The sequence below is a fragment of the Ogataea philodendri genome (assembly GCF_020536065.1).
Source record: "Ogataea philodendri strain CBS6075 chromosome Unknown scaffold5, whole genome shotgun sequence".
NCBI lineage: Eukaryota > Fungi > Ascomycota > Pichiomycetes > Pichiales > Pichiaceae > Ogataea > Ogataea philodendri.
Window position 1 is genome coordinate 184,043 of NW_025764134.1, and position 13,929 is coordinate 197,971.

The 13,929-nt window shown below is 48.6% G+C and overlaps 9 protein-coding genes across 9 annotated transcripts; 6 read left to right on the top strand and 3 right to left on the bottom strand.

Moving 5' to 3' along the window:
- Window positions 1-32: 32 nt before the first annotated feature.
- OGAPHI_006051 (uncharacterized protein) lies at window positions 33-1,709 on the top strand (the record flags this gene model as incomplete). Its single annotated transcript, XM_046207299.1, has 1 exon — window positions 33-1,709. The coding sequence occupies one exon, from the start codon at window positions 33-35 to the stop codon at window positions 1,707-1,709; it is 1,677 nt and encodes a 558-aa protein (XP_046058976.1).
- OGAPHI_006052 (uncharacterized protein) lies at window positions 827-3,149 on the bottom strand (the record flags this gene model as incomplete). Its single annotated transcript, XM_046207300.1, has 3 exons — window positions 827-1,224; window positions 1,298-1,705; window positions 1,790-3,149. 3 exons carry the CDS (start codon window positions 3,147-3,149, stop codon window positions 827-829), a joined length of 2,166 nt encoding a protein of 721 aa, XP_046058977.1.
- A 162-nt stretch (window positions 3,150-3,311) lies between these two features.
- Window positions 3,312-4,607, top strand: OGAPHI_006053 (uncharacterized protein; the record flags this gene model as incomplete). Its single annotated transcript, XM_046207301.1, has 1 exon — window positions 3,312-4,607. One exon carries the CDS (start codon window positions 3,312-3,314, stop codon window positions 4,605-4,607), a length of 1,296 nt encoding a protein of 431 aa, XP_046058978.1.
- Window positions 4,608-4,750: 143 nt separating this feature from the next.
- OGAPHI_006054 (uncharacterized protein) lies at window positions 4,751-6,568 on the top strand (the record flags this gene model as incomplete). The annotated part of the gene is made up of 1 exon (XM_046207302.1): window positions 4,751-6,568. One exon carries the CDS (start codon window positions 4,751-4,753, stop codon window positions 6,566-6,568), a length of 1,818 nt encoding a protein of 605 aa, XP_046058979.1.
- A 754-nt stretch (window positions 6,569-7,322) lies between these two features.
- OGAPHI_006055 (uncharacterized protein) lies at window positions 7,323-9,128 on the top strand (the record flags this gene model as incomplete). Its single annotated transcript, XM_046207303.1, has 1 exon — window positions 7,323-9,128. The coding sequence occupies one exon, from the start codon at window positions 7,323-7,325 to the stop codon at window positions 9,126-9,128; it is 1,806 nt and encodes a 601-aa protein (XP_046058980.1).
- Window positions 9,129-9,364: 236 nt separating this feature from the next.
- On the top strand, window positions 9,365-9,890 carry OGAPHI_006056 (uncharacterized protein; the record flags this gene model as incomplete). Its single annotated transcript, XM_046207304.1, has 2 exons — window positions 9,365-9,379; window positions 9,444-9,890. 2 exons carry the CDS (start codon window positions 9,365-9,367, stop codon window positions 9,888-9,890), a joined length of 462 nt encoding a protein of 153 aa, XP_046058981.1.
- On the bottom strand, window positions 9,420-10,194 carry OGAPHI_006057 (uncharacterized protein; the record flags this gene model as incomplete). The annotated part of the gene is made up of 2 exons (XM_046207305.1): window positions 9,420-9,898; window positions 10,020-10,194. 2 exons carry the CDS (start codon window positions 10,192-10,194, stop codon window positions 9,420-9,422), a joined length of 654 nt encoding a protein of 217 aa, XP_046058982.1.
- A 1,045-nt stretch (window positions 10,195-11,239) lies between these two features.
- Window positions 11,240-13,369, top strand: OGAPHI_006058 (uncharacterized protein; the record flags this gene model as incomplete). The annotated part of the gene is made up of 1 exon (XM_046207307.1): window positions 11,240-13,369. One exon carries the CDS (start codon window positions 11,240-11,242, stop codon window positions 13,367-13,369), a length of 2,130 nt encoding a protein of 709 aa, XP_046058983.1.
- A 77-nt stretch (window positions 13,370-13,446) lies between these two features.
- Window positions 13,447-13,875, bottom strand: OGAPHI_006059 (uncharacterized protein; the record flags this gene model as incomplete). The annotated part of the gene is made up of 1 exon (XM_046207308.1): window positions 13,447-13,875. One exon carries the CDS (start codon window positions 13,873-13,875, stop codon window positions 13,447-13,449), a length of 429 nt encoding a protein of 142 aa, XP_046058984.1.
- Window positions 13,876-13,929: the final 54 nt, after the last annotated feature.

The window sequence follows — 13,929 nt, forward strand, 5'->3', positions numbered from 1 at the left end:
CAAGGCAAAGAGTATTTGTTCCAATTGAGACCATGGAAAGACTGGACTTGGCCACCTACAGCAAGGAAATCAAACAGGACTACGACAAAGTGGTTTCTGGAGAACTGACGTACGTCATCTACACCACATTGAAGGACTCGTCTTTGAAGCCAACAGTGCACGGTGACGGAGACATTAACGAGTTCATAACCGAATTCGAAGAAGGAGCCGTCCAATTCGGCTACATTCGTGTCAATCCGTACGGCTCGGACGTTCAGAAACTGCTTTTGGTCGGATGGTGTCCGGATTCCGCTCCTTTGAAAAGTAAAGTTTCATTCTCCAACAACGTTGCCGAAGTTGGCCGGATCCTGCACTACCACGTCCAGGTGACCGCCAGAGACCCTGACGACCTGGATGTCGATGATTTGCTGAAAACCGTGGGAAACGCTTCTGGTGCTCGGTACTCGATCCAAACTCTGCAAGGCACAAAGAGCACTTCAAAGGCTGCCCCAAAACCGGTTTCCAAACCAGCTCCTAAGCCAGCTCCTGTTCCAAAACCAATTCAGCAAAAGCCTGTTGCTCCAAAACCTGTCAAGGCCGACCCAGAAGACGAGTGGGACGGTGAAGAGGAGATCCAGGAGAGAGACTTCTCGAAAAAGCCACTTGAAACTCTTCCCTCCGCTTACAAGCCAACCAAGGTGGACATCGACGCTTTGAGAAAGGGTCCTTCGCAAACAACCAATTCCGAGCCTGCCACCGTCTCGCTCAGTCTTGGTGACGGCCGTCTCTCGTCTCTCCCAAAACCAAAGGTGAACAACTCGGTTGCTTCCAAATTCCAGGAAGTTGTTCAGCCATCATTCGGCTCCAAGCCAGCTTTCGGTGCTCCTCCTAAGGAGGAACACCCTTCTGGTGGACTGAGCAGAAACTTTGGTTCCACCAACGGAAAGACTCCTGCCCAAATCTGGGCCGAGAAGAAGGGCCAGTACAAGGATCTTGGACACGATTCCAAGCCTGTCAATGCCGAAACCCCTGACGAGTCAGAGGTCGATGTTGGTGACGTCAAGTCCAAATTCGAGGCTTTGAAGGTTGCGGACGAACCAAAAGCAGAGCCAAAGTCCACCTCCTTCCCTCCTCCTCCAGTCAGATCGTCTTTCCCTCCACCGCCAGTGAGAAGCGTTCCTAAACAGGAAGAACCTGAAGAAGAGGAAGAGGAAGAGGAAGAGGAGGAACAAGAGCCTGAACCATCTCCAGCCCCTCCAGCTCTCCCAACCGCCGCACGTCCAACACCTGCTCCTCCGGCTGCCAGCTCCGCTCCTACGGCTGTGGCTGAATACGACTACGAGGCATCTGAGGACAACGAGATCGGCTTCGCTGAAGGTGAGACCATTGTTGAGATCAAGTTCGTGGACGAGGATTGGTGGCTCGGAACCAACGCGGCTGGCAAGTCTGGTCTGTTCCCTTCGACGTACGTCACCTTGAACGAGGACTCTAAAAAGGAGTCTGCTCCAGAACCTGCTGCCGAACCAGATCCAGAACCAGAACCAGAAGCTGCTCCAGGTCTCACTGCCGTTGCTGAGTACGACTACGAAGCTACCGAAGACAATGAGATCACTTTCAGCGAACAGGACTTGATCACCGACATTGAACAGGTTGATGACGACTGGTGGTTGGGATCCGTCAACGGTCAAAGAGGACTGTTCCCTGCCAACTACGTGAAGCTCCAGGACTAATGCAAACAATTATTAGCAATCTGTATAAATAAAAATCTAGATTATATTGGTCAACTCTAGCTTCTGTCTCACCATGCTACCCCATAGATAAAGCAATGGAGCTCCGGCGGTAACCCTTTTGAATCCACGTCTAGCAACAATTCCCTCGTGGGCATTGAGAGAACGCACATACACCGGAAGTTTGATCCAATCCAGCTCGTTCAAGTTGGAGCACATTGTAGCTTTTATTTCGTCGTAAGGCAATGCGTCCAGGTGCTTTGCGACCTCAAGACTGCTAATCGAACTGACATTCAGTCTCTGTTCCAAACTAGGAATGATTTCAACTGCCTTGTCGAAATCGTAGTCGACAGCAACATCCTTGGGGTCTTTAGGTTTCTCCTGCTCTGGGGCTTGTCTCGAAGCCGGTGGAGACTCGACGTCTGGCGGAGACTCGGACTCCAAGGTCTGTAGCGTGTTTTCAACCAAGTTCTGCGTGGCGCCGGCGATCACATCTCTGTGCTCGTGCACGCTGTCATGGTGCTGCGGTTTGTTGGAAGATAAGCGAGAAAGGACAGATTTCCACGCCTCACCAACGTTGAAGTCGGAAATAAACGACTTTCTAATGGCGCTTTTTATGGTTCCAAACACGCTAGCAACAAATATAACCGGGAACACGATCGGAAGAATAAGGATCACGACCACAATAGCGATTTGCCGAGTCCGATGGAACGAATCAGGTATCGGGGACTGCAGCACATCGGGGTTGTAGACAGTGTTTTTCAAATCAACAACTCTTGCGACCTGTTCCTTGCCGAGAAGCTTTGCAGGGGGGAGCCCAGATATGAAGCTGATGTCCAAGTTTTCCCAGTTCTCAAATGCGTTATAGTTGCTGATATAGGATGTGGAGAAGCTCACCAGTCTGTCGTTGCGGACGTTGGCCAGCAAGATCCTAAACTTGAACAGCTTGAGACCTTTATAGTAGGTGCTTGATTTGCTAGTCATCTCGGGCAACAAGTCGGAATTATGAATAAATAGATCTCTTCCCGATTGTCCAACCAGTCTGCTGCCAAGGAAGTTCATCAATCGATCCAAGAACCGGGAAGTTTTGAAGAACCGAATTCCGAGATGAGGTGTGGCAAAAGTACTGAACAAAACAGGTTCGATTGTATCAAAAAATTCAACCTCGTACAGCTTACCAATGCAATACCGAGCGATCAAGCCTCCCAGACTGTATCCGACAACGCTAATCTTAGTTATGGTGACATTTCTATCGCTCTTCAATGTTTCGATCTCATTGAAGATCTCCTTAAGCACCCGATCACCATTGACTTTAATTCCGTCATAAGTTTTAAACGCTCCAAATGATGAGGGCTTTAAATAATGAAGGGAATATTCAGACGGTGTCAAACTCTCGTGAAGAGCTTTCTCCACCATATCCAGGTGGCTGGAAACCCCCCACATGCTATCAATTAGTCTTTCTCAGACCTCCAAAGTCATACATACCCATGGATCAGCACAAACAAGTGGCCTTCGTTCGTCATCAGATAAAGGTCTAGTAAGAGACAAAGAACACGCCCCCAAAAATATTTCGTCCCGTCGATTTATTTTTTTTGTGTCCAAGTAATGTTTAGTGCTCCTGGTAAAGCCTTCTTGGCTGGCGGGTATCTTGTTCTGGATCCCAAATACAGGGCATTTGTGGTTGCTCTGTCATCTAGAATGTATGCTCACGCAGAAATTGTCTCGGAAGGAGGCGATACTACCGAGATCTCGGTCAGATCGCCCCAATTCTTAGAGGGAGACTGGACATATAAAGTGGACCTATCACGCCCAACACAATCTCAGGAAGTTCATGGACGCAAGAACCCGTTCATCAAAGCAACGTTGGATATTATCTTGTTATACTTGAGCCCAAAGGTCAACAAAAGCATTGTCATCACCATCTTTTCCGACGCGGGTTACCATTCGCAAACAAACTCGGTTCCAAAAACGTCGGAGTCGGGAAAAAGAACGTTCCGTTACCACTCGCAGCCAATCACTGAGGTCTCAAAAACCGGACTTGGGTCGAGTGCCGGACTGGTTGCCTCTTTGACTGCCGCACTGCTGTCCTGTTACGTTGAAACATTGGATGTGAAAAATGATGCAACTCTTAACCAGATACACAACCTTGCACAAATTTCCCACTGTTTAGCTCAGGGAAAAATAGGCTCTGGGTTTGATGTTGCGTCGGCAACGTTTGGATCGATTGTTTATCGTCGATTTGACCCAGAGTTGGTCAACAAAGTCATCGAGACTTGGGACCGCGAATACCTTGTGAACCTTGTCGATAACGTTGACTGGAAAATCGAAATCAGCAAGTGTGCTCTTCCTTCGGGAGTCAAGCTGTTGATGGGAGACATTGTTGGTGGATCGGAAACGCCGAAGCTTGTCTCAAAGGTTCTTTCGTGGAGGAAAGAGAATGCATCTAGATCTTTGGAGGTCTGGGAGACCCTCAACAAGAATAATATGAGCCTCGTTTCAGGATTGGAGAGATTGCAAACCATGAGCAAAGAACAACCAGAGACTTACAAACTACTTCTGCAGAGCTTGGTTGCAGGCAACAAAAGTGGGTTCCAAGACGTTGTTTCCAGCATTCAAGGTATTCGTAAATACCTCAAGATAATGACGCAGGAAAGTGGTGCCGAGATCGAGCCTGACCAGCAAACCAAACTGTTAGATTATTGCATGTCCCTGGACGGAGTTTTGGGAGGAGTTGTTCCTGGTGCCGGTGGATACGACGCTGTTTGTTTGTTGGTTGCAGAAGACTCGATCCCGCAGGTGATCGAGAACACTCAGAACCATTCGGTCACATGGTTGGATCTCCGCGAACAGGAATTGGGGCTCAGACAAGAAGACGTGTCTGAGTTTTCCGGGCTTTTTTAGATAAAGTTAAATTAGATTTATTTACCCCCCGCACCTGCCACATTTTCAACGGGCAAGGGTCCCACCGCTGAGCCTCAGTGGTTCTAACATATTAATTAGATGAAACAAAAGGGTCTTTATTTTTAGGGATTTGTTGTTTATTTATGATATCGCAATATCCTAGTTCTGGCCAGTCCGATATACTTCCCCCGGGCTCGGCAGGAAAGGGGTCGGAATCGTATGAACTGACCAGATATCTCCCACCTTACAGATCGTTGCTTAGTCCTGATAGGACTTTTGACTATCGCAGTCACAAGTACGTGGACGGATCTGTCGAATTTAAGCTTACTCATCTATTTGGAAGAAAGCGAAAGCCCGATTCCACTATCAAGATGAACTATCGGTCTTTGTTGTCGCCTTTGACTCACACAAAGAAACGTATTCTTGATGCGGCCTCGGATACCCTTTCCGTGAAGTCGTTCAAATCGACCCGTTCCATGAGCAGTCTGCGCCGGGTGCAGGCATTGACGGCTCAAAACTTGATGGATTTGCCTGACGAGATTCTGACGCTGATTTTCAAGAATTTGGCAGACGATCATAAGTCGTTAGTCTACTTGCTTTATGTGAACAAGCGATGCAATTACAGCGTGAAGCCAGTGCTCTATGAAAACCCATATATTACATCTACTTATAGACTTGCGCAGCTGGTCCACACGATCACCAACAACCAAGAATTGGCCCTCATGGTGAAAACAATCGACCTCTCCAAAATCAATCCTGGCTTAGAAATAGAGGAGAACGCATTGCAATTTTACGAAATGTTCATCACAGGCGAGGGGTCTCAGAATGACTGGGATTCCGCTGACAAAGATGTTCTGGCAGGTTGGAGAGACTGGAGATACAGAGATCATCCCCTTTATGGCCTACAGAGAACCGTGAGCGGTCAGGCTTCGAGACACGCTAGGCACAGCTCGCGGCCGGAATTGGTCACACGCAAGGTTTCGACTTCTTCCAATTCGACCACCATGTCATTGTACTCAAACCATTATGACTCCGAAACCGAGCTGTCCCACACCTTGTCGACGTCGCCAATCCGCAAAACTAAAAAGGTGACGCTTGTAAGCTCAATTAAGAGGGTCTTTAAGCAAGGATCTGGAGATGGCCGAGTTTCTGCCGATGAGATTTCCGACTGGTACAGCGACATCAAGACTACCAAGCAGCATCCGGTCACATTTCCTGCCAAGATTAGCGATGTGGATTATTTGATGAGCCCGCGGACATCGCCATTTGACGGTCACTCGCAACCGTATTCCACCTCACACCCTTTGCAGAACAGGTTCTTGAGCCAGTACTGTTTTTCCAAGGATGTTCCGATAGGCTACTTACTCCACATCTTGCAAGAGTGCAAGAATCTGGTGCACATCGACTTCAGCGGAGTCTCGTGCAGCAACGATTTTGAAATGAAAGACTACGAATACTTCAATTGGCAAACTTCTAAGGGCAAGCTCAAGCGACCCCCAGTGATTGCATGCAGGTCCTTATTGCTAGATGTGAAAGAGCATGAGCGCAAGCAAAAGGAAGAGAGCCTGCTTCTGTCGCAGTTCAAGTCTGAAAAGCCGATATTCTGGTCCGATACCCAACGGGAGCTTGACTGGCAAAACACACAACATGTACAGCTGGAGTATGTGGACATCTTCAAGCAGATGAACAAGCTGGAGAACCTGCAGACGATCAAGCTGCGTTCGATATGCTGGCTTACGCAGTCTACGATCCGGACGATTCTGGCAGAGTCGAGGTCCAGAAGTCGGCTCCAGTACATTGATTGCACTGATTCAGGGATGCGCAAGTCGCTTGACTGGGCTAAGAAGCGGAGTGTGAAGCAATGGGAGAGATATCTTCGCCCACGCAGTCCTCCGCGGCGCACAGTGGTACAAACCAGCTCTACGCCAAATTTCGAGAATATAGGGCAGGAATATTACTAAGTGTTGCTACTTTAAAATAGCGGAGTTATTAAATTGGGATGAGAATAAATAAATATATGCGAATGCGGGACAACCACCAAACGTAACTCATATTGCAAACCCTTTGATCACTAAAATGTGTCTTTTGGTAGACACGAATGTGGCTGTGTTTTTCTTGCGAAAAAGTGCAAACTGCAAAGATTAGTAAATCATACGCATGAAACTAGATAAGCAGGGCAATTTAAAACCAGGCGGAGTGGGATAAACACCTAGCGGAGCTGGCGGTGCCTGAACGGGCCGATTCGTAGATTCCCCTCTTGCGAGAAGTCCCGGCAACTCGACCGGAGCCCGGTGCCATCCCAAAACGGTAACAGCCTCGGAGAACGGCTTCATGCTCGCCAGAACAACATTTGCTTATTCCGTAGTGTCCGGGCTTGAATGAACTAAATAGCTGCATTTTTTTCGCCTTTTACCGTGTCACCTCATTTGGTAGTTTTTTTTGTCGTACCTGCTACCAATTTTGGTTTTGCTACCACAGGGAAAAAAAAAAATTGTTTTTGCTTCGTGCTACCGTCTGCTACCAAGTTACCACTTGATTTGGATAAAAATCGGAATTCGGTTTGAGTCCATTGCAGAACCCACTGTCTGCACGCCATCTGAAGTCGATCTCCGTCCTTTAAACGAAACTTGGTCCACCAATTCAAGTGATACGTCGACTGTTCGCCTGCTACCATTCCCAACCATCATTATCCGCTTTGATTAACACCACACAACTATGGACAGACAGCTTCCCCTTCCGGGATACAGAGACTACCAACGGCCCTACGGATCCGCAGATGACGCTTCAAACCCACATAGACTGCCTTTGTTGCCAGCTTTGGGGTCGTTGCCTACAGTGTCAACAGCACCTGCAGCATCTCCCCCGTCAGCGATGACCGAGGGCCCTGGCTCGCCCCGACAAATTCCTCTTCCGCAAACACAGCAAGAACACCTCATGTCCATCAACAAACACGTGATGAAGACTCTTTTGCAATCAAAGTCAAGCGATGTGTCTGTTCCACAAACGCCTCCTGAAAAACCCAATCTGGGCCGAGATCGTCAGGAAGGCCCCATGGAAATTCCTCGCTTCATTCCGTTTCCCGGGTACCCCGTCATTCCACCGGGGTACGTGCCCGTCATGATGTCTCCGCAAGGGTTTCTGGTACCGATGCAGTTTTCGCAGACCCCGGTTAAGGAGGACGAAAAAAACAGCGAGAGCCAAGGGTCTTCGACTTTGGAAAGTCCGCAGCCGTCAAAAGTGCGCAAGATCGCACAGCTCATCAACTCGCCACTTCCAGAGCCACAGCAGCTGTATCCGGTGGGACCTGTGGCGCCGCTGTTGTATTTCAACGGTCCGGTGCTCGGGTCTAAAGATAAATTGGCCGCTTTTCAGCTATGTTTGATTTCGCAAGAGTATTTCTCCGAGCTAGTCTCCAAACTATCGCCCAAGGACCAAGAACTCCTTGAGGACCTGTACACATACGAAAAAGAGCATGTTGCTGTACCACCGGAGGAGTTACGCCAACAGTACACAGCCGACCTGAACGCTGTGAACAACACAAAGACCGTTGAAAAACCGTTTTCCAAACGCAGCACCCGCGTCAACAAGGTGACACACGGTCTTGAACGCGACATGGCCGAGAAACGAGATTTGGAACTGCTGAGACTCGAGCTGTTCAGAGATTACAACAAGCAGCAGATCATCAACGATTATACAGGCCGGACAATCGAGCTTTATGGGTCAATGTGTTTGGACTACACCACGCGGCTGTCCAAACTGAAGAAGTTCCTGCTACAGCAGAAGAAGCTGCTACAGACAGAAAACGCCGACTTCTTCAACGTGGCTGCTACAGACTCGGAGAAGCTTTGGCGCAGTGCGTTGCCCGACCACGTTGCCGAACAGCCAGAAACAAGATACCTTGCGCCGCCAAAGAAGAAGCAAAAAGTGGAGCTCGACCAGAAACTCTCGGACAACGACAGCTACTCGTCGTCGGCGTCCGCTTCTGTTTCAGGACCTCGGTCGTCGTCGAGGTTCAAAAAACAGCCTAAGGAGGACGCCAAGTCCAAGAAACGGGGAGCCAACCAGGTGAAGGAGCCGGTGCTCGATCCAATGACTCCAGTTACCACGGAGGAGCAATTGCGGATGATTACGGCTCCAAACTCGAGAACCTACGAGAAATACGTGATTGGTAGCTCCGAAAAGGAGATAGCCGACCAGAGCGATATCCGGCAGCTGGCCGAGCATTTCAAGACGGAATCGACTCTGGCGGCCGTGATCAAGAGAAAAGAAGACGAGGTGCGCGGGAAGAAGAAGAACAAGGTGCTACGGGACCTGATCATGGCCCACGACGCTCAACAGGCGAAAAATAAGCCCGGTGCATCGTCGCCTCGGCCATCGACAGCAGACCTGCTCAGCGTGCACGACAGCGACAGCGACATGTGGAACCTGAACTACTCGCTTTCGCTGGTGAGAGAATACAAGCTGCCATTGGGACTGACCCAGGACGAGATCGACAGCGATCTTGCCCAACTTGGACTGTGAAACCATTGGAGGGAGGGGGTTACCCTACCATGCAGTGGACCGAGGATTACGCGGGCACCAGGCCAATTGTGCAGCGGGACGCGCGGGGCGATGCAGGGTAAAATATGGTCTTGTTTCCCGCAGGACGCAGTGGAGAAAAAATTTTTCTTGGTGTACGAGACCAACAAAGTGCAAATTGAAAAAAAATTGTATTGCTTGAATACTTTTGATTCATCTAATTCAAAGAATTTATAACGATGGCTGAAGAAGAAGTAAGTAGGCCCGCCGTCGCGAGCGGCTTTGTCTTGTATTCTAACGTCTTAGCACACCTTCGAGACCGCTGATGCTGGTTCCTCTTTGACCTACCCAATGCAATGTTCTGCCTTGAGAAAGAACGGTTTCGTTGTTATCAAGGGTAGACCATGCAAGATTGTCGACATGTCCACTTCCAAGACTGGTAAGCACGGTCACGCCAAGGTCCACTTGGTTGCTCTTGACATCTTCACCCAAAAGAAGTTGGAGGACTTGTCCCCATCTACCCACAACATGGAGGTTCCATTCGTTAGAAGAACCGAGTTCCAATTGTTGGACATTGACGATGGTTACTTGAACTTGATGACCAACGACGGTGAGACCAAGGATGACGTCAAGGCCCCAGACGGAGAGTTGGGTGATAAATTGCAAGCTGACTTTGACGAAGGTAAGGACCTTTTGGTCACTATCATCTCTGCTATGGGTGAGGAGGCTTGTGTTTCCTACAAAGAAGCCCCAAGAGGCAACTGAATGCGCGACTCAATTGCAGCGTATATAATTATAAAGGATGTTTATTTATCTGGTAATAGACATACCATTTTTCGTTAACCTATTCTAAGCTGTCGATGTAGGCCAATCTGTCCAGTAACACCTGTTTACTTGTTTCTTGGAACTCGCCGCTTAGAAACATCTCGTCTAGCACCTGGTACACCTTGTAGAAGTTGAAGATAATGTCCAATTCGCAGACATTATTGAAGTAGCTGTCCAGTACTTCCACCATTAAATGCACCATTTCCAAGTAACTTAGTTCGTTATCTTGAACATCCACTGCCATCACAAAGAACAGCCCGTTGTACCGCCGATAGACCAGTTTCTGGTTCTCAAAGTTCACAAAGTTGGACTGTTTCTGGTGATCTCTGGATGAAATCAGCCGATGGACTTTCTGAATTGTTTGCTTTTTCTGTGCGCTCGGAACATTTGTATACCATTTCGATATGCGTAGTTTTCCCTGCCGATTCAGGGCAATCAGAAAATGGATTCCCATCTCGTACTTTCCACCCCGGCTGGTTTCCTTCGCTACACGTTCGGTCTAAAGATTAAATAATTTCGCATCCGTACACCTGAATCACGGATCAGAAGCAACCATTAAATTTGCGTACTGAAGGCCGTCCAGACCCCCGCCGGTTGCTGTTGTGGCGATCCACGGTCTTTGCACGGTCCAGAGATCATCAATTCTCGCTTGTCAATTCAGTCTATCCTGATTGGTTGCATTTTACTGTCTACGAGCTACCAGGTGCCACAGTGCGAAGAAACTATTCTTTCCAAAGTCATGGTGCCACTCACCACCCATTATAGGACCCTTTCATACAGTCTCCGCAACTCAAACCCTCAAATCGCCCATCCCCTGCAATTCCGGCTGTGCAAGGCTGTGCGCAAAACTAATTTCATGCCGCTCGCACACTGTATAAAAAAAATTGGCGTCGATATTGCCACGGATTTTGGGTCGGCTGCCCTAGCTTCTTTGTCTTTTAGAAATTATTTTGTTTCTTTTCAAGCTATCACCCAGCTATCTCCGGCGACTCGAAAAGGTCAAAAACTCCAGATAGCAGCATCTTGCTTCAATCCCGAGCACTTTTTGGTACCTGCCGTCATAATTTGTCGACTGACATCTGTCAAATCAGCATCCCTAAGTTGCCATTCCCATAATAGGGCATTTTCACAATCTGCCTTATCGAATTTTTTTTTTCAAAAGTTACCCTGTTTTTGAATTTTCAAACGAAAAAGCGTGTCTCAACAACGCGTTCACTTTTGACTTGCAGAAACACCCTTGCCCTGATACTCTCACATAGGTAAGATTAGTGTTGGATCCAACATCGTTCATGCTTTCGTCCGACGATAAATCATCTAATTCCGACCATAACCAGTTGGCACCGTTCGTCGATAGAATACTGGCTAATCCTTTGAGTTTTCAACGTGCCAAGCATCCGGACAAAGTCAGTTTGAGACCGTCAAGTTACCGTTCGTTCAAAAGTTCCAAGCTTCGCAACAAAGACAAGTTTGGTCTCAAACCTCTAGACGATCTGAACTCCAAAGAGCCTTCAAAGCAGGACGCTAGCATGCCCCGACCAAAATCCATGGCCGAAGCCGTGGCTCTATATACCGGGAAAAAATATCTCTCCAAGAAGCAAAAGAAAGAGCTTGAAGGTAAGCCAGTCAAGAAAGAGGCCATAGTACCACAGAAAAGACCAGTACTGTCCGATGACGAGTTCCAGGTCGGCCGGGAAGACGAAGACAGTTCGGACGAGGACTTTCAAACCGCCGACGAGGAAGAAGATCAGGATCAGAATGACGCTGAAGAATCTTCCAGCGAGCCTGCCGAGTCTGACGAAGAGTCTGAAGACTTGGAACAGTTGAAACAAGACCTGAAACAGGATTTGCATGGCCTCGATGACGAGGACGAGGAACTCGATAGCGATGCCGTTCGTTCTCTCAAAGCAAATGAGGCCAAGGATGATGTCAACGACGAAGATGTTCAAAAGAACAGCGAGACCCCTCCAACTTCCCCTGACGATGCGGCTGATCTCATGAAGGGAGAGCTAGTCCATTCAAAGTACGACGACTCGGAGTTTTACGATATCGACGAGAATCAAGAGGATCGTGGTTCCAATGGATCCAACCGTATATATAAGTCATGGCGTGAGTTCCATGGCAAGCCAGGACCTTTGGGATTGTTGAATCATGGTGTGACCTGCTACATGAACTCGGCAGTGCAAGCACTTTGTCATATTCCTGCCCTTTTGCATTACTTGGTCGATGTTCACAACCACAAATACAAAGACAGCCTCAGCACCAGCAGTGTTACGCAGATTCTTGCCGACACAGTGGCTAAGATGTACAAGTTGGATAACAAGGGAGAGAAGAAGATCCGTACCATCAATCCTAAGCGTTTGATCAAACGTTTACAGGATATTAATTGCATGATGTCCGAGTGGCAGCAGGAAGATTCGCATGAATACTTTATGTCTCTGATGTCCCGTCTCCAGGAAGATTCTACGCCGAAGGGTGTGAAATTAAATCAAAGCATAATTTACGACATCTTTGGAGGACTGCTGAGTCAGACTGTGACGTGCAAGAACTGTGGACACATTTCCACTACTGCCCAGGAGTTCTACGACCTATCTCTTGGACTGGATAACGTCAAGAAGAGAGCGAGCAGTGTCGTTAGTGCGCAGCAGCTTTTCGAACTCAAGAACAAGATAGAGGCTGCCAAGTCCAGTGATCCGGAGCCTAAGCAGCAACTGTCTGAGTTTTTGAAACAAAAAATATTGCTTGCCCAAGAGGAAAGACGGAGTCGGTCGCAAACTCCTGAGATTGGTGAATCTCAAGAGCAAAAGTCTCCCTCCCCAGAGGCGCCAGCCACGGAACGGGCGTCCCAGGGCTCTGACCAGGCCCCATCTCCTCCGTCTTTCAAGTATTCTCTTGAGAACTCGATTAAGGACTTTTTCTCGCCAGAGATCCTCAAAGCGGACAAGAAAGACAAGTCGGGCTATACGTGCGAGAACTGCAAGAAGACGACCACGGCCATCAAGATCTCTACGATTGAGCGCGCTCCAGAAACCTTGACGGTGCATCTGAAACGGTTCAGATTCAACGGTTCGTCTTCGATGAAGGTCAAGGCCAACGTGATCTATCCAGACACGCTGGATCTGACCGAGTTCACCACCAGTATGGATACCCCCACCAAATACAAGCTGAGCTCTGTGATTGTCCACCAAGGACGGTCTGTGTCGTCTGGCCATTATATTGCACACTGCAGACAGCCAGACGGAACCTGGGCCACGTACGACGACGAGTTCATCAACAAGACCAAGGCCATCGACGCTTTGAGTGACGAGAGCGCATATGTCCTGCTGTATACCAGACTGACGCACAAGTCGATCGACTCCAGAAAGCGCAAAGCCTCGGGCCAGCCGGGCAAGTCGAAAAAACGGGTCAAGAGCTCTCGATAAATGGTTCGCATATATTACATACAGCCGGCTATGGTTCGACTATGTGTTTTGATCGCTATGTACAACTAGGTCTAATTTCATGGGACAACGTGAACTCCAATGGATTTTGCCGTTTCCACCACGCTTTTGCAGATGTTTTCCAGCGACACGTTCTTGAGCTGGTCGTCCTTCTGCTTAATTTTGGCTATTTCGTAGATGTGTTTGAGACTGAGCTTGACGGTGGACTTTCTGAGCCCCGGCTCGCCCTTCTCGATGCCGGCGGCCTTCATCAGCAACCAAGCGGTGGTTGGTGTCTTGATGTCGAAGCTGAACGTTCTGTCTGGCTTAACCGTCACTTTGGTAGGAATAGGCACTCCAGGCTGGAAATGCGCGGTTCTTGCGTTGAACTCTTTGCAGAAATCGATGGCCTTCACACCCTTCGATCCAAGAGCAGGTCCGACGGGCGGCGTGGGAGCGGCCTGTCCTGCGCCGACAATCAGTTTGATCAACGTACTCTTTGCAGACATGGTGAAAAATTACTGAAAAGATTTGATAGTTTTCTGAACGCTTTTTCGTGGCGA